The 23,058-nt window shown below is 39.7% G+C and overlaps 1 protein-coding gene across 1 annotated transcript; it reads right to left on the reverse strand.

Moving 5' to 3' along the window:
* Window positions 1–427: 427 nt before the first annotated feature.
* mccc2 (methylcrotonyl-CoA carboxylase subunit 2) lies at window positions 428–22,444 on the reverse strand. The gene is made up of 17 exons (XM_080738016.1): window positions 22,219–22,444; window positions 19,917–19,983; window positions 19,418–19,502; window positions 18,798–18,899; window positions 16,465–16,592; window positions 15,780–15,892; window positions 15,004–15,117; window positions 14,400–14,464; window positions 12,991–13,090; window positions 12,422–12,517; window positions 12,224–12,296; window positions 10,746–10,822; window positions 2,955–3,021; window positions 2,157–2,313; window positions 1,924–2,038; window positions 1,063–1,148; window positions 428–881 (listed from the first exon to the last, which is right to left on the reverse strand). The coding sequence occupies exons 1-17, from the start codon at window positions 22,366–22,368 to the stop codon at window positions 764–766; spliced, it is 1,713 nt and encodes a 570-aa protein (XP_080594142.1). The 5' UTR covers window positions 22,369–22,444; the 3' UTR covers window positions 428–763.
* Between the last annotated feature and the right edge of the window lie 614 nt (window positions 22,445–23,058).

The raw sequence follows: 23,058 nt of genomic DNA on the forward strand, positions 1-23,058 counted from the left end.
GTTGTGATTGTGAGCTTGAGGAATCACCTGTTTTTTTGCCATTTTAAGTATAAAGGGCTCATGTGACTCTCTGGGGGTGAGATAAAGGTTTTTTTTGGTGTGTCAGAGTTCAAATCAAATTAATCTTGAGAAACAATAAGCTCACCAGGGTGTTAGGAACAAAGAAGTCTGAAGTGGGATTATTTAGTTAAATGCCCTGAACACAGATAATTTCTGAATTCTGTGTACAGCGTTATTTCTTATACATTTTTCTTTGGGTGTTTATTTATGGAAATAAACAACTGAAATGTTTCAATTATATAGCCATAGACAAAAACAATTAGCTAAATAGCACCCCCTTGTGATTTGTTTTGTATATAGTGTTCCGGTACCATAATAGCAAAGCGTTTACTTTATACAAAGTTATTCATGTATATCTCAGCAATGGTCCCGTTCAAAATACTTTTAATGTTGTTAACCACTCGGAGTACACAAGCATTAGGAAAAAGTAACACAATTCACAAATCAAAGGTTTAGAAAGGTGGAAGGTATTGCATTTACAATGAAAACACATAAGGCACAAGAGAAAAGTTCAAATGTCCCATGACCACATTAGACACTATAAATTTGAGGATGTACAACTCCACTGCCTCAAACTGTGTTTACTAGTCTAGACTGTTGGTACGGTACTTCTCACCCCGCTAGGACTACTTTAGGTCAAAACAAAATCAAAACAGTTGAAAGGGAAAAACGCCTGGGGCCATTTATAAAAACAACTGGAGCGTTACATCCTGAACACTCCAAAGCGTGTCCTCTTCGTTGGTGCATTTAGAGCGGCGCTGAGGCTCAGTCCTAAAACCAGACGCGTATCAGCAGGATCAATGATGCCATCGTCCCAAAGTCTGTAAATGAGGAAAGATTACTTTATGAAATGCCATGTTATGCCTCAGTCAGTGTGTAAGTTATATGACTAATTGCATGGCAGTTTGTTGATACCATATTTAAGTGACCAGCTGCCTGAAAAACAATTCATTATTTTCGAGTAGTCATAACTAATGTATGTGATAACCAAACCTACTGTACCTTGCACTTGAATAGTACGGGCTGCCTTCCTCCTCAAAGCGTTGCACTATTGGCGCTTTCATGGCAGCCTCCTGCTCTGCTGTGAACTGTGAACAAATTGATAAAGAAGAACATTGCCAAGGTTGCCAAACATTATTATGTTGATGAGTTTGGCTCAGTCAGCCACATGCTAATGTGCTGTGAAATGACAATTGAAGGGCTGTAATGCAAGCTTGCAGGATGAGGCCTCTTGTGCTCTTGAACTAACAGGTACAAGCTAGCTCTTGACTTGGATGCTCAGCTTGGCTTCAGCAGTAGTTAGCCAGACAGACAGACAGACGTATGCATTTGCAACAGACAAATTAACTGTACTTGGCCCTACTAAAAAGGATGAGACAATATTCCCTCCTCCTTGGGGAACCCAGTCAACGACATAAGTTCATAGGGTTTAACTGTGATATACTGTAAAGTACAACAGGAAATGTGCTATGTATGTTAACACATTGGCCGCCATTGCCATCTCCCGCATCCGGGAGTGATGCAGGGACTCGGTTTCCCATGATCCATCAGGAGATGATGTCGTCCGGAAATTCTTTTGTCCACCCAGACCAATGATAGCAAATTCAGAAAAATGTTTCTTCTCCCAGATTGTGTTTTCGTCAAAGGGAGCTTTTTTCAGCGGACCATAACTAGAGAATGGATCGTCGCGGTTACAATTATTCTTTTCCGGGTGGAAGAAGAAAAGATTATTGGATGTTTACACATTGTCATACGTTCCGTGGGTCTTCAAAATAAGGTAAAAGCAATGAAAGACCCTGGCAGAGGCGGATGAATGAATGAACTAAAAAAGGACCAGAGGAAAAACTCAGATTAAATGGTCACCTCTTTCCCCTCGCGTGCTCTCTTATCCTTAGTGACGGTGGCGAGGACAGTGGCTGCCTGTTCACCTCCCATCACAGAGATTCTGGAATTCGGCCACATATACAGGAATCTAGGACTGAGAAGGAGACAGGAGAAGCTGAGCAACAAGCATTTACAACAAGAGGACAATTACAGTACAATAATGTTACTAGTGGCTAATGAAGTAAATCTTTATAAAATTTTAGTTTTAGTACCTGTAGGCTCTGCCACACATGCCGTAGTTTCCCGCACCGTATGACCCTCCAATGAGCACAGTAAACTTGGGTACATTGGCACAAGCAACTGCAGTAACCATCTTGGCTCCATCCTTAGCAATTCCTCCAGCTTCATACTCCCGGCCCACCATGAATCCTAAAAGGTGATTTATATTTAGTTGCGTGCCGGTGTCGCACACTGAAAATAGCCGATCTACAAGCTTGCGTGTCACAGCGCGGCACGTTGTGAGCTCATAGATCTGCCATTTTTAGCACACAATATAATAAATATAATGTTACCTGTAAATGCATATGCACACATTCCATGCTGGCACATGACACTGTAATAGGTTTAATTTTATGCACATCATAATAAACTTTCTAAGTGAAGCAAAAAATGGATAGTTAAAAGGGGAAAGTAGGAAACTGGAGAATTGCAAATCACATTATTTTGCTCTGCAAATATAATGACATTAAGAATATTAATATCATGTAAATTGAGTTCTGAAGGGGGTTGTCTCTTTGCATTCATTAAGTAAAAACCCATATGAATTACAAGATTTGTGCGGGCGCTTCAAGTCCTCGAAAAAAGCTTAAATATTGATATGATGTTTTCACCCTTCTGTAACTTCTTGAATTATGAATAATATCCTCGATGTTGCCTGAATCTCCTCATTATACAGAGTGGGAGGCAGCCACGTTAGAACAAAAGTGATAATGAGACAATTGACAAAAATATTAGTATTAGATTTCTGTGTAACAAGCAGTACGGATTCCAATCTTCCCGACCCAACTTACCGGTTATATTTTGGAGAAAGATCAGTGGAATGTTTCGTTGACAACACAACTCAATGAAATGTGTCCCCTGCAAAAGAATTATAACTGAAATTAATATTGCCCTAATTGGGGGGAGGGGGGGGGTCTCTTGACCAAACTTATCATAATATATCCGAGTCAATGTTGGCTAAACATCACTGTGGAGTTATAGAAGTCATGTTTGAATTGCATTCGATAACCGACTTCCCATATAAAGCTGCACTTAGTCAGCAGACTGCACATACTGTAGTCAGCATTAATGTCGAGTGATTGAGTTGTAGTCAATGGGTATGATTCTTAGTTAAGATGTTAAGTGTTCCTATTCTAGAGTGAACATTCGACGGAAATAGCAGGTCTACAAGTTCACAACGTTGTGAGCATCCGTCATTTCTGGCAAAGATATTTGGTGTAGAGGGCAAAGAGGAGGGGGGAAGGGAGGGATATAGACCGATTTCTCCAGTAGTATATAGGGTTTAAGTGAATAAGTCATAGGTGAGTCACATATGACGTCCACATAATGCAAGTATGCAACTACAAAGGACGACTTCACCTGCCCAACGAAGATGTCACAGATAGGCAGGTTTCTAAACTGTCCACAGCTCTCATCTCAAACACAGAGAGTAGGGAAAAAATCACACCCAATGTGAAGTGAGTGGTGGTCGTGCTTGGATAACATCTTCAGACCAGGATTTGAGTCTAGGATGTACAGGGTATGCTACACACACACGTTTTGCTATGGCAAAACGCTGAGGAAAAAGGCTACAGACATACAACATATGACATCACTAGACAAACATGATGCTACGTACACACATTTTACTATGGCAAAACGCTGAGGAAAAAGGCTACAGACACACGCACAGCCACTCTTAGGAGCGGTTTACCACCGCTCAACAAAAAGGTACCATATAATAATGAGCATTAGTGAGGACCATTTACAGTATATGAAGATACTGTAGGTTGATAATGGGAAAGTCGTCCTTTAACTGCATAAATGCGTAAAGGTCTGTTCAGAGGAGGGACTTGGGTCCAGCCCTGAGGGGATTCATTATTTGAGAATATACTGTATATAGGCTATATAGGCTGTGAGTTGTGTAAAACAGTCACAACATAAATAACATCTTTGTCATGTTTAACAGACAATTTATTTTTTTTTTGTTATCAATTATTTTTATTTTCCATAACATAAAATTAGAGACATACATATGAATAGAACAAGAAAAAGTAAAACATTAATCAAAAGAAAAATGCAATTAACAGACAAACACAAACAATAGCAAAACAAGAAAAGGAAAAGAAAACCCACCCACCCCCTTTCCCCGGACCAACACGGAATGTACAATAGTGCATGCCTGTGCTAGGCTGTTACCACTATATAGTGATTTCTTGAATCATAGCCTTAAGCTTATCTGCAATGTCCGACCACATATTAATGTTTTCTTCTTTTGCTCCGTGTAACCTTGCTATCGACTGCTCTAAATATACTATATCTAGAAAGGTTAAGGCCCACTGGCGAAACGTTAACGTATGAGGAGGTTTCCACCGCGTAGCTACCATCTTCTTCGCCGCCGTTAATCCAGCAAAGAAGATGCGCTTGCGTATATTGTTTAGTTGCAACTGTGAGACGTCATTTAATAAAAATAAAGAAGGAGAAGATATGATATTAATACTAAAAATAGTTGAAAGTTTTGAGGCAACCATATTCCAGAATGACGACACATTTGGGCATTCCCAAACCATGTGAAGGAAGGTACCAATACTATTTGAGGCGCAGAGAGTGCAGTTGGGATTATTCAAAATCCTCATAGCACATAGTCTGCGGGGAGTTAAATAAGTCCGATGAACAAAATTTAAATGAATTTGTTGATGGTCTGGATTTCTAGAAGATAGCCTAATGTTAGACCACACTGTGTCCCAACAAAAGTCAGGGTCCAAATTTGGTACATCATTCCTCCAAACAGTATCAACAGATAGGGGCCCATAACTACAGTCTAATAAAAAACCATAGAGGGTGGAAACCAAACCTCTTGTTCTGTTACCATCACAGATAAACTCATGGAAGGGGTGCAATCTAAGGGGAGCTTGCCATGGGACCCCATAGGTCCTCATGGACAATCTCAGTTGGAAGTAGAAAAAAAGGGTATTTCCAGGCAGATTGAAGATGTCACACAAATCTCGAAAAGGTCGTAAACCATTTCTATCAAATAAGTCCCCTAATGTACGAATCCCCTTAGCCCTCCACCTTGGAAAGCGAATGGGGCGATCCTCGATTAAAAGTCTTTGATTATTGAACACTGGGGAAAATAAGTTCCATTTACAATCAATCTTACACATCTTTTCAGCTGCTCTCCATACTGCCACTAAATGAGAAATGATAGGTCCAAAGCGAACTTTGCATTGATGTGTAGTTATGTTTGAATAGATAAGATCTCTCAATTCAACAGGCTGCACTAAACTCTCCTCAAGCTCTCTCCAAGAAACCTTATTTGCTGGGTTAAACCAATTTAAAAGGGGGCGGAGCGTGAAGGCCCAATAATAAAATTTAAAGTTGGGCAATGAAAGGCCGCCATCATCTCTAGCACGCTGTAATAGAGAAAGTTTAAGACGAGGGCGTTTCCCTTTCCACACAAACTTAGATATCGAAGAGTGAAGCTTATTCCAGTATTGCGGCGGTGGTGGCAAAGGGAGCATAGAGCTTACAAAGTTAACCCTAGGAAGAACATTCATCTTTATGATTGAAACTCGAGCTTGGAGAGAGTTGGGCAAAGATGACCATCTATCTAAATCAAGACAAATCTTATTTAGAGTGTCACCATAGTTGTTCTTAACAATAGCCTGAAGAGAGGGGAAAATATCTATGCCAAGATATTTGAATTGGCTTACTACTGGGATTATGGGCGGCAGGATAGCAGATCTCATCTGATCATTTAGAGGTAGAAGGGCTGACTTCGTCCAATTAATTTTGTAGCCGGAAATGGAACTGAACTGATCAAAGATTTGAAGGACATGAGTAATTGACTGTGGTGCATTCTCAATGAACAGTAGAATATCGTCAGCATATAGGGAAATGCGATGCTGTGTGTTGTTAATCGAAACAGGAGTAATATCTGCAGACTGACGCACTGTCTGAGCCAAGGGTTCGAGTGAAAGTGCGAAAAGGAGAGGACTAAGGGGACAACCCTGCCTCGAAGATCTGCCAATCGTGAATAGCGGCGAACAGATCTTACCGGTTAGGACCATCGCTGACGGATTAGAATAAAGTACTTTAACAAAATGTATGAATGAAGCACCAAATCCCATTTTATCTAGTACAGCCCACAGGTAAGACCATTCCAGACGATCAAATGCCTTCAACGCATCGAGCGTAACAGACAATTTATTGACCATGTGTGCTAAGTGAATGGGAGGCCCTTTATCCTCCAAAAGAAACACTCCCATCAGTATATAGAACAAGGTGATTACTCAGAATGGCTTTGTATTGATTGGTACAGTATTTACCTTAAAGGGCCCTCTTAAAGGGATGAGTGGTCTTAAACCATGCCAAGAAAATGCACCCAACCCATAACAGAATCCTTAGTCCTTAAGAAACAAGCACAATTGTCTGTGCACAGTAGATCTACTTTCGATATACTTTGTAGCACTCAATTACTCAGGTGTATTCATTATTCTGACAGCTACCTGGAAAGGCCCCCTATAGTTAATAGGATTGAATGCATCCCTTTGCCAAATATAAGCAATAGGTGCAAACATTTGTCGCCGCTTGATACATCAACGTATTGTTTGCAAGTTTGTAAATGCCACATGTTGAAAAATGATTCTATTTTGCTCTCTAATGGGATCATAATAGTTTTATCTGTTATCTCGTGGGAAGTTAGAACCACCAACAATTTGATGGCTTGCATAAAATGCTAGGCATTGTTTGAGTATTTTCAATTCAGTGTCTTACTTTGTAAATTGTTACTGTAAGTACCTGAAGTGTAATGTCAGTGGCCATTTAATAGTACTGAACTAACTAACCTTTAAATTAAGTCTTTATACAGTGCTGGGCCACATGGCTCGGGAACCACTAGGCTACTTACTTAGAGTACAAAGAGAACAGACTGATGACTGCATATAATCTGCATATAATGGCAATTTCAGAAACAAAGCTAGGTGCAACAATTAGCAGTTCGTTATTAAACGTAGAAGGGCATACTATTTATAGAAAAGACAGGAATGAAAATGGTGGAGGAGTAGCAATTTATGTTCAAAGTCATATACCAGTAAGAATCAGAGATGATTTAACAGTTTTGGGAGTGGAAGTAATCTGGTTACAAGTTCAACTGCCTCATTTAAAACCAGTACTCATAGGGTGCTGTTACAGGCCACCAGATGCTACAATAATGTATTTGGATCAAATGTGTGAAATGTTAGATAGGGTGTGTGACTTAGATAATGACATTTATTTCTTGGGCGATATAAATATTGACTGGAATATAAAGTCCTGTACACTCAGAAGTAAATTGCTTTCTTGTACAGATATTTGTAATTTGACACAAGTCGTCACAAGGCCAACGAGAATATGCTGCAAAGCTGATGGTTCAAAATCATCAACTTGCATTGACCTCATTTTTACAAATATGGCTGAGATGTGCTCGAAAGCAATATCAGTTCCTGTAGGCTGTAGCGACCATAATATAGTGGCAATTGGAAGGAAGACCAAAGTGCCAAAATCTGGTCAAAAGATTATTCTAAAGAGGATGTTTAAATATTTTAACGAAGACAATTATTATGAGGAGGTAAAAAACATTGATTGGTCAACAGTCCTACAGGAAGAAGATCCAAATAATGCATTAAGTGTTTTTAATAATCTGTTAATGTCAATCATTGATAAACAGGCACCTATAAAAAAGAGAACTGTAAGAAATGTTACATCTCCATGGCTGGACCAAGAACTCAGGCAATACATGACTCAAAGAAATCAAGCTAAGGCAGAAGCAATCAGATCACATGATCCACTACAATGGGATTCATATCGGAAATTAAGGAATTATGTGACTAAATTGAACAAGACCAAAAAAATGAATTATTACAAGAACAGAATTGAGGACGCTAAATTAGATAGCAGAAAAATATGGAATACACTTAATGAACTAATGGGGAGGAAAGTAAACCAAACTCCATCTTTTTTGGAAGCTGATGGACTTTTTTTCACAAAACCATTAGATATTGCTAACTACTTAGGGGATTATTTTAATAATAAAATTAAGAAATTTCGGGATGAGATGGTGGTTACAGACAAGAATGAACTTTCGAGTGAATTAATAACTGATAAAATAATGAGGAATAAATCGTGTAAGTTTGTTTTTGATAATGTTAGTTGTGATATCATTGAGAAATTGTTGAGAATGAGTCCAGAGAAACCCTCAGGTGTAGACAATTTGGAAATCAAGTTGTTGAAACCTGTAGCTGATCTGATTGCTATGCCTATTGCTTACATCATGAATCTGAGTTTAAATAAAGGCATATGTCCTACAGAATGGAAAATAGCTAAGATTATACCATTGACAAAGAACAGTACAGAACCTTTCTCAGGAAAAAATAGTCGACCAATAAGTCTATTACCAGCTTTGAGTAAAATAATGGAGAGAATTGTGTATGAGCAAATTCAAGGGTATTTTTCTGAAAATGATTTAAATACGGTTTATCAGCATGCATACAGAAAAGGACACTCAACAACTACGGCATTAACTCAGATGGCTGATGACTGGATGACAGAAATAGATAATAAAAGAATAGTGGGTGCTGTATTGTTAGATCTAAGTGCAGCGTTTGATGTTCTGGATCACAGGTTGTTATTGAATAAACTAAGTTGTTATGGTTTTGAAACATCTGCTGAGGAATGGGTTAAAAGTTATCTCATAGACAGGAAATATACTGTATATTTTAATGGAAGTTATTCTGGGTTGATGCCAGTTAGTTGTGGAGTTCCTCAAGGAAGTTCTTTAGGACCGCTTTTATTTTCTATTTTTTTAAATGACTTGCCTTTAATTTTGAATCATGCCACCGTTGCCATGTACGCAGACGACTCTACTGTGTATACAGCATCAAATACTTCTAGTGAACTTGAAAGAATTTTAAGAGATGAACTAATATTAATAGAAAACTGGATGAGACTAAACAAATTAGTATTGAATAAAGAGAAGACAAAATGTATAGTATTAGGTTCTAGTCACTCATTAAAATCTCTACCAACGTTACATTTAACTATGGGAGATACAGAAATTGAGCAAGTAAATGAAGTAAAGTTATTAGGTATTACGGTAGATAACAAATTGTCTTGGAATAATCAAATTGATCAAATGGTAAAAAGAATGGGCAGAGGTATGGGTGCTATAAAGCATTGTAGGAGATACATGCCAAGATACTTAACTAAACAATTGATACAAGCATTAGTGTTATCACAATTAGATTATTGCTCAATGATTTGGTCCAACACAACAGAAACTAATTTGCAAAGATTACAGGTCGCCCAAAACAAAGCAGCTCGTATAGTGCTTCAATGCCCATATAGAACACGAGTAAGTACCATGAATAATGACTTGGCTTGGTTAAGTGTAAAAGGAAGGTTGCATTATTCGTTACTGTGTTTTGTTAAAAACATTATCATTACCAAAAAACCAGAAATAATTTACAATAATCTAACATTGTTTTCAGATACTCATCACTATTTCACTAGACAGTCATCGGAGGGTCGGTATCTGTTACCATCATGTAGTACAAATGTTAAACAAAGAACAGTGCATTTCAGAGCAATGGTGGCATGGAATTCATTACCATTTTTTTTGATTTATGAAAGTAATACTGTGAGTTTCAAGAAAAAACTTAAATTGTATTTGTTCACACAAGAAGTGATGTAATTAAAAAAAAAAAAAAAAAGCTATATATCCCTTGTTACATGGAGTATGTTGAATTGGTACTGTGGAGCTATCAAATGTATTAGATGGGTTAAGTCTTTTTGTATTATGTTGTTGTCTTGTATGAATGGATTATATGTAAAAAATGATGCTGATGTCGATGATAACATGTTTTTAAGACCCCAGGAAGAGTAGCTGCTGTGACTGTACAGTAAGCTAATGGGGATCTAATAAATAAATCAAATCAAATGACTGAAAATGCATTCATGAATCAAAAACTAAATAACACAAATTAGCCAGTAAAAAGACAGCAGCTTCGTCAATTGTCAAACTTTTCAAACCCGTTCATGACCTCGACATCATCTTGAGAAGTCCCCCACCGTTCAAAAATATGTAAGCCTTTGAACATTTTACAAATTGTTCCAAAAACCTCAGATTCATAGCACTTTTCTAAGTCCTCAGTCGGTTTCAGGTTTGTCAGGGGTAAGATTTAAGAAGATAGAATAGCCAATAGCTATTATAATACCTTTTTTGAAAGCAGTGTCATGTAGCTAGACACCTACAGTAAGTCTCAATACCCTATATCAATGTCTGCTTACGGTTGTTGTTTTGCCAAAATGACAGACTAAAACTAAGAAAGTATTCAGTGTACAGTATATTCAGTTAGTTTTCTTCTATAGCGTTGAGGTTTTCTATGAACACGTCGCTGAAAGCACCATGTCTAGACATCAGTTCCCCATCCAACCAGCTATCTCCACAGTATACCGAGTACATCTGACAAAATAACCATTTTCAAAAACAATAGCATGGGCATATACTATTCCACAAAGGACTGTTTCAGCTACCTGCAGATACAAAGAGTACTTTGATGCTTTACCTTTTTTGCAGACTCTGAAAACAAGACTCCGTTGTTGCCAATGATTCCCACAGGGTATCCAAATATTCTTGAAAAACCTGAACACAGACACAAAATACAGCAGATGTCCAAAGGTTTTAACCACATGAACCCTAGCGTATCTTCAAGAGGTGAATGTTCAGCAAAAGTAGGCGAACATTCTGCAAAAAATAACACATAACACATCTACATTAAAGTGATAGTTCACCTATTTTTGACATGAAGCTGTGTGAAATACTTGCCATTAAAATAGTGGTTACAAATGTATTAATCCATTACCAGAGTCCCGTGGTCAGAGTTCTGGTCAGTTTTAGATGAATATAAAGTAGTTCCGGTGATTTGGCAGGGGCTCATGGCCCAATCATTAAAAATAGATGAATCCACAAAACTAGCGTCATTTGTATTGTTGACCTATTTCTACCAAATAGACCAACTTTCGTTCAACTTTGACCCCTCTGTCACATGGTACTATTTTTTGTGTCCAGTATCACTACGCCGCTGCAACGTATTTCCCCAAAACAAGGTGCTTTGCAGTCAGCTGATCAGAACGAAACCTCGCTCTATATGGTAGAAATAGGCCAACAATACAAATGACGCTAGTTTTGTGGATTAATCTATTTTCAATGATTGGGCCACCCCAAATGGCCCCCACCCCATTGGAACTACTTAATATTCATCTAAAACTGACCAGAACTCTGACCACGGGACTCTGGTAATCAATTAATACATTTTTAACCACTGTTTTAATGGCAAGTATTTCACACAGCTTTATGTCAAAAATAGGTGAACTATCACTTTAAGCTGTTGTGGTGCATTGTGATGCTTGTAGATCTGCTATTTTCCGTGAAGAGATTTGGTGTAGAAGGAAAAAAGGAGGAGGCCAAGGAAGGCAAAAAGGAGGAGGCCAAGGATAGGTCCCCAGGAGACGCTGGAGGAATTAAGTGGTTAATTGTGCGTCTGCACAGTTAAAACTACAATCCGCATTAAATTGCATTGCCTACGGTTCAAGCATCTCCATGAGGCCGATTTGGCACACTTTCAAGGATTGAGGTCCTTGGCCAACTGTTCATAAGAAATGTGTTGCTGATTGTTCAGTAGTTTGTGAGATTAGCCATGGACACACACAGACAGACACGCTTGCTAAAACAATACCTCCGCATTCTCCGGCCTTGCCTTTGGCCAGGCAGAGACAAAAATCACAACAAGGTATTCAGTGGTGAAACTGCACTACGCAAGACAACTGAGGATAACATTGTCCATGCATTTACAAATTGGCTGATTGTCAGCACAAAACTGCTTCCGAAGAACAATGTATGCTTGTACATGCATTGGTTATTAACTATGAACAACTGTTCTTGCATTTGTTTATGGCCAGATGTGGTTCTGTTGCTGCTATTGGTGTACCTTTGAGGGGACAGACATACAGACAAACCATTACAACAAGTAAAGCATTCCCACACCTGTGACCAGTGTATCGCCGTAAAAAGCCTTGAACTCGTCAAATTTACTGCCGTCCACAATTCTGGCAATGACCTGCAAAAAAGGGGGAAAAAGAAAATCACCAAATGACTAAATTAAACACATCCCAAGTAAAACAAAACAGGAGACGTAGGTTTGTGTAAAAAATTAAAAGAATAAAACGAAATCTTGGTCAATACCTCTCTGACATCAAAGTTGCGTTTCAAGTTATCTCCAACTATGCCATAGAGCTCATCTGACGGATAGAGAGGAGGTTCTGTAGGTTCTGTGGTAACCTGAAATACAGTATACAGCACAAATACTAAATCAAGAAAAGTTTCAACTGAAGGACATTTCCCAGGCATGTTCACTAGCTCAAACCACCCTGCCAATGCTGGTGCCATTTGCCAGATTATTAATGCAATTAAGTGAAACTCAGTAGGTCAATCAGTAGTTTCACCATTCATTAATCATAGCCATAAATAATTATCCGCTTCCTGTTACAATAACAATAATAGATCACACAATATATTTCCGTATTCCAATATAACTATCTTATCAAAAAAGTGCAATGACATTCTAAAGTGCAATGACATTTTTCCGTAGTCGAGTCAGAATGAGCTACTATCAGGCATTTTATTTGTTTTGAGCAATATGTCTGGAACAGTGACCTTGTATATGTCAACATTAAGATGTCAGTGTTACTGTGCATAACTTGATGTGCAATAGAAAGCAAATAAAACACATTTAGGGCTATCGTTAGACTTGCCTCAATATTCTTCTTGTAGTTCAGGTTTCGCACTGCTTTTCTTGCCAAATGGAGGGCATGGTTATCATCCAAGGCATAGTGGTCTGTCACACCAGACTTTCTGCAAAATAACACATCCATTTCTGATTAAATAGCTACATGACACAGGAATAAATGTGTTTCACTAAGGCATGGGTCTTCAACAGGGGGTCCTCCAAATCTTTGAGTGGTAGAAAGTTTTCTCCTTTTTTATATTAACCACTTGAACACTAGCCTCCAGAACTGTAGCCAAAAATAGCAGATCTACAAGCGTTGTCAAACAATGAAACTATATGGAATCTATGATAAGGTTGTGGGGGTCCCTGCTTCATCTCTCTCTCAGCTAAGGGGTCCTTGGCCTGAAAACGTTGAAGGAAATAAAATTATAGTGCTTGGCTTTGTTCACAGCGGGAGCTGTACAGTATGAACTCATTTTACTCTCACGAGTGACAGGCTTTAATGATCATGGCAGTCTTGTTTGTCTGTCCAACACTTGTACACCAGTAAGGCTCCCTAATCGGGAGATAAGCGACCGTAGGTCACTTATCTCCACAAATAGGGCAAAAATGTGTTTTGCCAAAATCTTCCTGATCCATGTTGATGACATGAGTGTAGACATACTGTGTAGTGATTTTTGTGATTTTAGGGCAAAATCTGTAGGAGCAGTGTCCAAAAATGTGTTTTTAAAAATCGGCCTGGAGGTGGCGCTATATGGGACAGATTCATGTTGATGGGATGAGTGTAGACATACTGTGTACCGATTTGCGTGATTTTAGGGCGAAAATTGTAGGAGCAGTGTCCAAAAATGTGTTTTTGCAAGAATCGGCCTCATTGTGGCGCTAGAAGAGGGCCATGTGTCCTCCACTGGGGGCGCCACCACTTTTGCATCCGTTCTGGAGCACCAGGAGTCGGTGGTCCCCGGGAATTCCCCGTGAGCAGCCCCGTTGGGGTGGTCATTTGGTCATGTTTGCACATTTGGTCATTTTTTACATCTGGGGGTCCCCCAGGGACCTGGGGGTCCCTGGAGCTCCGGGGGTCCTTGGAGGTTGTAGTTTGGCAGCCAAGGAACGTGTGTGCAAAATTTGGCATGATGGGGGCAACGGTTGCGGAGATATAAGCAGGGAAAAAGTGTGACGTGTGAGGTGTGACAGACAGACTGACAGACAGACTGACACTTTGTGCAGGGTTTGATAGTAAATGTGACCTACGGTCCCAACAAAACTACTGGTTGGATTGCAACGGAATTGCCTGTGCACCTTCAAGGTCCTGAGAGGATTTTGCTTTGTCACTGCTAGTTTGAAACTTTGAATGCAGCGTTAGTCTTGTTTGTGTGAAACAAAAGAAGTAAAAGTGACATGAGATGGGAAGAAGGCTACAGTATTATTGCATACTTGCAGTGAAGGTCTGCACCACCCAGGTCCTCGGCAGACACCTCCTCACCAGTAGCAGCTTTGACCTGTCACAAACAATAAACCAGTAAGACTCCCTAATCGGGAGATAAGTGACCGTCACTTCGCATACACAAACTTTAGAAGGCAGTCGTAGCCAATCAGGAGGGAATATGGGAAATGGGACAGATCCATGTTGATTACATGACTTTAGAGATACTGTGTACCGCTTTGTGTGATTTTAGGCCAAAATCTGTAGGAGCAGTGTCCAAAAATGTGTTTAGCAAAAAGCGGCCTGATGGTGGCGCTAGAAGAGGGCCATGTGAGAAATCAGGGGGGGAGGTTGTGATTTGCCATCTAAGGAGTGTGTGTGCAAAGTTTGGCATTGATAGGGCCAACAGTGGCAGAGAGAAGAGTAGGGGCAAAAGTGTGACATGATGTGACGTGACGTGACATGATGTGACTGACTGACAGACAGACAGACAGACAGCCAGCCCGTGGAGCTTTTCATAGTAACTTGCGACCTAACGGTCGCAATAATACTCAAACAGATGGAGACACGTTTCAACCAACCATAGCACACTTGTCATTTATATATGAATCCTACCAAGGGCGGTCCTCCGAGGAAAATAGTCCCTTGTTTCCTCACGATGATGCTCTCATCTGCCATGGCTGGAACATATGCCCCTCCTGCAGTACAGGAACCCATCACAACCGCTATCTAAAGCAGTGAGGACAAAGAGAAAGCAATTGCAGGGGATATAGAGGTTTTCGTTGAGCTTAAAACAATAAGAACGTCCTGTTGATCAGTAGATGGTCGAGCCAGTAGAACAGTCACTGTTAATTCATCCATTTGTAACTCATAGAATATATAAGTGTAAGCAAATGGACCTTGGAACTTGGTTACATCATAATTAAATAATTTTTTACCGTGTATGTTCATAAATTCTGGTCACATTCACCCCTAACATTGTTAGTAGGGCTGTCTTGATTCCGATCGTACTGAAATTGACGTTCGATTCAGTGAATCGAAATCACAACCCGTATCGCGATTCACTTCTGTGCATGAAAATGTCAGTTGTTAGGGCATAAAACCCAAAGTTTATATTGTTTAACTAAACATTTTGTTCTCATTTTTATTTCTTATTCAAATAAAAGTGACTTATTGAGAGTTTTTCTTTATAAACGAAGACAATAGCCTAAATTAATAGTCATATAGCTCTCAGTGCTGGTAAAAGGTGGTAAAAAAAAAAGAAAAGAAATGCATATCATATTGTATTGAAAGTCGAATTGGATCGAATCGTGTCCTTAGAATCGAATCGTGGTTTAGGCATATCATGACAGCCCTAATTGTTAGTGTGCCAAAAAGATTTTCCATTTTACCTGTGCTATCCCCTCTGATGAGAGTCTTGCCTGGTTGTAGAAAATCCTTCCAAAATGTTCTCTGTCTGGAAACACATCTGCCTGTCTGGGTAGGTTTGCCCCACCGGAATCCACTAAAGGAGTCAGGAGGAACATTTTTGAAAACCTGTCAAATTACTGTACACCTGGTCCCAACCTGTTCTTTTGGCTTTTCAAACTGCTATGTGCTGCTGAAGTGCTGATACCCTTGGGCAGGGCATTTTGGTTGATACTAGAGAACAAAATGCTAGAACCACCAGATGCCCTTAGATTTTGGAACAACTTAATATTTCCCAGAGGAGATTGCAATAACCATGGCAGTGAGAAAATCTATTGGTCCATGTCTACCCAAGTTTCTGGAGTGGTTTCTACGTAACATTCATGACTCATCGTCTCTTTTATGTTTTTTCTTTGACATTTTACCTCCAAAATCTAAACAGAGGAGCTGGGCAGTTAGGTCAAACAGGATGGCTGATCAAACTGTAATTAAAAGCTTGTTCATCCATTACCATTCTAAGATCTTTTTGATCTTTCTGCTAGGAAACTAGGCTGGACTTTGAAGATACACAGCAAAACATCTATAAATGTCATCACACCATTTCAGTCCGGTATTAACAACGATTTGTTCATTCTTCTCTCATCCCTCAGAAGAATGTGAATAACTCACCCAAGTATATGCATGGTATGTGGTTTTGTTGGGCTATTTCTTGTGCACGAAGGTGTTTCTTCACAGTAACTGGATAGTATGTTCCCCCTTTAACTGTGGCATCATTTGCGACAATGACACATTCTACCCTGTAAAAGAAAGGTGGATGGTGATGTAAAACTTAAAGAGACCGGTTGCACATGAAGAATAATTCCTGAAAACAAGAAACCCAATCCATCTATCATACACAAACATGCCCTTGTTTCTGTCCACGACACTGCTGAACCAGCAGCAGAGCTGGCTGGATTGTCTTATCTTACTGTAGATTTACAGTCTAACTTACAATACTACACTTTTGTTAAAAACATTTCAATGTTACTGTGCTTTAGTTTGGCCAGTCTCTGGTTCAAATGCAAAGCAGCATAAATAAATAAATAAATACAAATCTACTAATGCAGCTAAATACAAGTTTATGTCGGTTGTATTGTATATTGTCAGAGATATTCAGATTAGCTTCCATCTTCAATTAATCTTGAGCTCTTTAACATTTGCATAGCATATGAATATGTTTTATTAGGATACAATCTCAACACCCAAGTTAATACCAGGTGTAAAGTGCATATGCTCTGACGAGTTGGCCCATGAGCCCAGATATTGGATACTTGATTCTTTCAGCACAGTGTCTAAATTATCGTTAGAATAGAATATAGTTCGGAAAGAAGTCGCAAGTGATAAGGTAGGGCGTTCCACATTTTGGTTGTATAGCAGAAGAACGAGTTTGACCCTTTGTTTGAGATCACGTTCAACCCAAAGTCAACTCAAACAAAGGGTCAAACTCGTTCTTCTGCTATACAACCAAAATATGGAACGCCCTACCGAAGGCCTTAAAGGAGTGTGGTTCCCTAGCATCCTTTAAAATTGTCCTGAAAAACCACTTAGGTGGCAGCCATTCGCAACTGGCAATAACAAACCTAGCCCAGCCTCCCCTGACCCCTCTTTGTATTTACCTACTGTATATATTTGTTTGCACTGTTTATTTTATTTGTATTAACTTTTTTTATATCAACTGCATAGTAATGTGTTCTATACGTCTGTCATTCAATGTTATACGAGATACTTCAATGGTTTCCAGTGTAAATAAGCCAAGCGCTTTCCTAGGATCTCCTTTTAGTTGACCTTGTACCAGTGAACTGTACCGTCATGAAATTGTACCTTTTTCTATGCAAACTTCTAATAAAGTCTTCAATCAATCAATAACCTCATCTTTCTTGGCATTTAGCTCAAGACCACCACTGGCAGACTGTCTCCACTCCGGTACAGTACATATACCAGTAAGACTCCCTAATCGGGAGATAAGCAACCGTAGGTCACTTATCTCCACAAATAGAGCAAAAATGTGTTTTTCCAAAATCTTCCTGATCCATGTTGATGACATGAGTGTAGACATACTGTGTAGTGATTTTCGTGATTTTAGGGCAAAATCTGAATCGGCCTCATGGTGGCGCTAGAGGGCCATGTGAGAAATGAGGGGTGGGGTCTCCGCGCCGCCAAGGCGGACGAATAGGTACCGGCCCCGGCTCTCCCGGTCGCTCCTAGCCCGAGTTACGGCATTTTATGTGAGCTGCAGTGGCAGGGGGTCCTCCACTGGGGGCGCCACCACTTTTGCATCCGTTCTGGAGCACCAGGAGTGGGTGGTCCCCAGGAATGCCCCGTGAGCAGCCCCGTTGGGGTGGTCATTTGGTAATTTTTGCACATGTGCTCATTTTTTACACTTGGGGGTCCCCGAGGGAGCTGGGGGTCCCTGGAGCTCCGTTGTAGCTCCGGTTGTAGTTTGGCAGGTAAGGAGTGTGTGTGCAAAATCTGGCATGGATCGGGGCAACGGTTGCGGAGATATGAGCAGGGCAAAAGTGTGACGTGTGACGTGTGTGACGGACGGACGGACGGACGGACACCTCGAGCAGCTTTCTGTAGTAAGTGCGACCTACGGTCGCAATCATATCATATACATATCATCATGTTTGTTTTTTTGGTTCTTCATCAAAGCAAGGTTTCAGATCTCCGGGATGATGTCATCAAGATAGCAATTCTTAAAGACTCATGGGGGACCTCTGCACTTTCACCCTTCAGAGTGGCTTTCACATCCATCCCATCAACTCGTAGACTTTCATTGGTTCAAGTGCAACAACACCCTACTATAAAGTATAAACCAGTCCAATTTTATAAACAATGTGGCATGTGAATTTTCGAACTGAAAAAGTTTAAAGAACATTTTGGAACTCACTATCCAAGTCAGGTCTTTACTTTCACTTCTTTGAGGGTGGATGGAATAATGGAAAAATTACCATAATACTCACCCTGAAACTCGCCCGATTCCAGTAATTATACCCCCTGCTGGTACTTCCTCTTTTCCATACAACTCATATGCAGCAAATTGGGAGAATTCCAAAAAAGGGGTCCTGAAGAAAAGAAAAGAAAGATAATAAGTTGCGGCATAATAATAGTCAAATTACCATGTGAACTAAAAGTATACTTTTCAGCCAAAGATTTAGAACATTTCAACATTGGAAAGGGTGTCGGGATCAAATCTATGAAAGAAAATGGTAAACGTGAGCCAGTTGCCAGTATGCACAATATACCAGCATAATATTCAGCATTTAAAAAGCAGCTTATGTTCATAAGAGAAGGCATTGTGCCCAACTTCCATTGCCCCAAGTAGTATCAATCAAGAGAACTCAAGCTCTGCCATCAAGTGACACTTACAGGGAATTACACCCCTAGAACCTGACCACTGGAGGTGTTTTTCTTTTGGCAATAGCTCTTCCATTTAGCCATATGTCTTTAAATTTAGTACTGTATCAATCTAAAATAAATAACATCAAACTACTGTATGCCACCACATTTATACTCTTGCTGCTGTGAAAAAAGGAAAACATCATATTTGTTTATAATGAAGTGAGGATGTGAATTACAGTACCCTGGATCCAGAAGTCTGTCAATGCGTTCTCTCGGCAAGAGCTTTCCACGAGAGGTATGAAGTTTCCTGGCTTTTTCTCCACCACCTGTAGTAATACAAACAAATAAATAAATGCACATGGTACACAGTATGTGCCATGACTTCCTGACAGGGGTTTTCTTCATTTTAACACATTCTTGTTTATTGCCATGAACAAGCAGATAAACTTTTCTAGTTAATTATTTTGTTAGTTTTAGATCATTAAGAACCCCGTTTCACAACGGGGAGTTGACCAGTAACAAACAGCACAGTATTGGAAGGGGTAACTAAGAGATTGGGAGGTCCTGTTTCATTGACTTACTTTGGTTAATCCATGAATTTCGACAAGCAACATGCTGGACTTGAAAATCGGAATCACTTCTCTCGACTATTAGGCTACTGCCTACTGTATTGAATACTAAATGCAAGAGGGTTTTACACCTTCTTCAATGTGCTACCCACCATGTCAGTCAATACTCACCCAATCTAACCTTCTCCGTTCGGCTTTTCAGTTCATCAACCAGAACTTGCATTCGCTCATAATTTTCCTGGAAAAGGAAGAGTATTCAATTATTTTTATTATTTTACTTTTTTTACCCATGTAATGGCATTTCTAATTTTCCATCTCTGAGTGTGCAAAGGAAACAAAGTGGTTCCATTTGTACACTCTCTGAGTTACAGACCCATAAGGGTCCATTTGGTTCCCAACTATCATTTACCTGTGGACCCCCTAGAAGTCCCTCAAGGACCCCTGGGGGTTCCCGGACCCCACTTTCAGAACCACTGCTCTAACATACAGACTGGTTATTCACAAAAGAAAGTTGAATGGATTGCAGCTTTAAGATATCAAAGGAAAACATAGGATTGGATGCCATTGCCAATGTGACTATGCAACATGATCTAGCTAGCATGTTGGCAACCAAGCCTCCATGGTGGTCGCTTGCCTACAAAGTGTACAGCTTATGAAGTAGAGACATATTTAGCTTTATTTCCCATACAATTTACCTAATCAGTTTCACCCACTACAGGGTGAGCCCATCTCCTTTCACAGTTCTCCTCATTAAACAATAACAGTACATTTATCTGAAAACATCTACAACAATCGTTCAATATACTTCAACCTGTCATTGACCACTTTATGCTTGTTTATGCTCGTGCTCTCAAGTACCACAGAGCTTCCATCTACCACGATTGTGGGTATGCATCTAAAAGAATGAGAGATGTCTGCTATACGAACGACAACTCTAATGCTAGTTACTGTTACTAGCTGATTTATGACATTGGAACTTTCAAATCAATGCTTGGATAGTTTACTTATGTATAGATAAATACGACTGTTATTGATGGAAGATGGGATATTCAGTTGCCAAACTAAGGCACTGAAGGCAGTATGTATTGTAATAGATCCCTTTTATTATATTAAGATGATTATCTTTCTTTTATTCAAAATGAGGGAATAGGACACTCTCTGACCCAAGGCTGTAAAGGATTTAAGTTCTGGTGGTATACAGTACACACTGACACACACAAACATTTATTAAACAACTTCAACATTTGTGGGATGTAATAAACTGCATTTGGGCAAGTCTCTCCCAAAGCAGACACAAATCAAGAGAGCCATAGTGCCATCATGCGACATTACTGGGAGTTACACCACAGACAGACTCCTAGACTGTTCTTTTCTCTTGTAACTACAGTAGCTCTTTCATTTAGTGGCTGTGCATAAACAGCTCCATACATCCACATACACTTCAGAGGAACCTTAATAAAAACACCTTATTCAAGAAAGGCTTTTGTCTCTCATTGGAGTATCCACCTGTCAAACTGAACACTCTAGTCTAGTCTAACATTCAGGGAGGGCGAAATATTGGCGGTAACCGTAAATGTATTGTAATCAAATGATTGTCTTAGGAATGCAACAAATACAAAAAAACATTATAAGAAAAGTAATTTTGGGGGTTAACTACTCCTTTAAGGTATAATTATTTCTATATGATGCTACCAAACCTGTATTTAAGTTACTTTGGGGCATAAAATAGAAGTTGAAGGATAAAATTAAAGGAGTAGCCTAGTTCACCCTCCAAAAAACGTTTTCTATCTATTAGTCATGCCATGGATCAGACTTGAGTTCAATAATATTGTTTTGCATTTGTCGCATTCCTACAACAAAATAATGATTAGGCTATAGTAAATTTACCCCCATTGATTCTGGATTGATTACTGAATTTCCCCCTTGGGATAATAAAGGTATCTATCTATCTATCTATCTATCTGGATGGGGACCCAAATACATTCAGGGCCTTTTACATCGAGGTGCCCACTGCCCACTGTGCCCAGATATCCCTATAGTGCCCAGTTCTTCCCACCTATCAAACTGAATCCGCTTGTTTATGTTATACAATTAAGACTTAGAACTATATTGCCAACATTGTTATTGTTACACTAAATTCATGGTTACACGCGCATATGAGGTTGATGTTTTTTGTGTTGTGATGTGATGCAGACCTTGGCCATGCATCTAGCAATGCAGCTCAAGGTTTTGACCTCCATTAGAAAGCTCGCTTGTTTCTGTATTGTACACTACAAAACCTGGTAGTGCGATACGATACACAACAGACAACACAAAGTCAATTATCACCAGAGAACGTACAGCAGCCTCTGTCTGGGGCATGTAAACATACGGTAACGTCACGTATTAAACGTAAACGTAGAACTTTTCAGCAGAACGAGTACATTTAGCTAAATCAACGTTAGCTGCGGTGTGTCAGACTTGTAATTCCCACCTGGTACTCTGAAGACTGGGTGTCAGGCTGTGAGCCCAGTCTGGCCACACTGTCCGCATAGTAAGGTCTTGCGTTGGACACGGCGACACCCCTGCAACGAAGCAGCCACGGCCGGACAGACTGCAGAAGCATTTTGGTGCTCACTGCCATGACTTCACCAAGGCAGCAGGTAGCATTGAGCTAATGTAGCTCCAACTGACTGTGTTTCCTTTCACGCCTCCAGGAGCCAGCCAACCAACAACCAGCCAGACAGCCAGACTAGGCTCTTTAGAAGGTACACACCGCCATCTACTGTCTGCTATGTGCCAGGCTGCTCAGGTCAGGAGCAGTAAGCCTGGCTACGCGAGGCTAGGTCAGGAGTGGGATTCATTCCATATGGATTCATTCACTGTTTACACCTACTAAATGTGGATGGTACATTTCAATACTTTGTCACACACATCATTTACCTGTAGCATCTTGCAATGTGTACAAGATACACTACTACACCAAGCAGTAGTTGCAGATCTTAGAGTCTGACTCTAGACCCAAACCGTAGATTGATTGATTGATTGATTGATTGATTGATTGAATACTTTATTAACAATATTGTTGTTGTTGTTATTGATTGATTGATTGATTGATTGATTGATTGATTGATTGATTGATTGATTGATTGAAGACTTTATTAGAAGTTTGCATAGGAAAAAGTACAGTTTCATGACGTTACAGTTCACTGGTACAAGGTCTACTAAAGGGAGATCCTAGAAAAGACTAAGCTTATTTCCATAGGAAACCATTGAAACAGTTAATAGTACAGGTATTGTAGTATAGTCAAAGTTTATGCTAATAGGATAACAC

The sequence above is a fragment of the Nannobrachium achirus genome (assembly GCF_963921795.1).
Source record: "Nannobrachium achirus genome assembly, chromosome: 12".
NCBI classification, from domain to species: Eukaryota; Metazoa; Chordata; class Actinopteri; order Myctophiformes; family Myctophidae; genus Nannobrachium; species Nannobrachium achirus.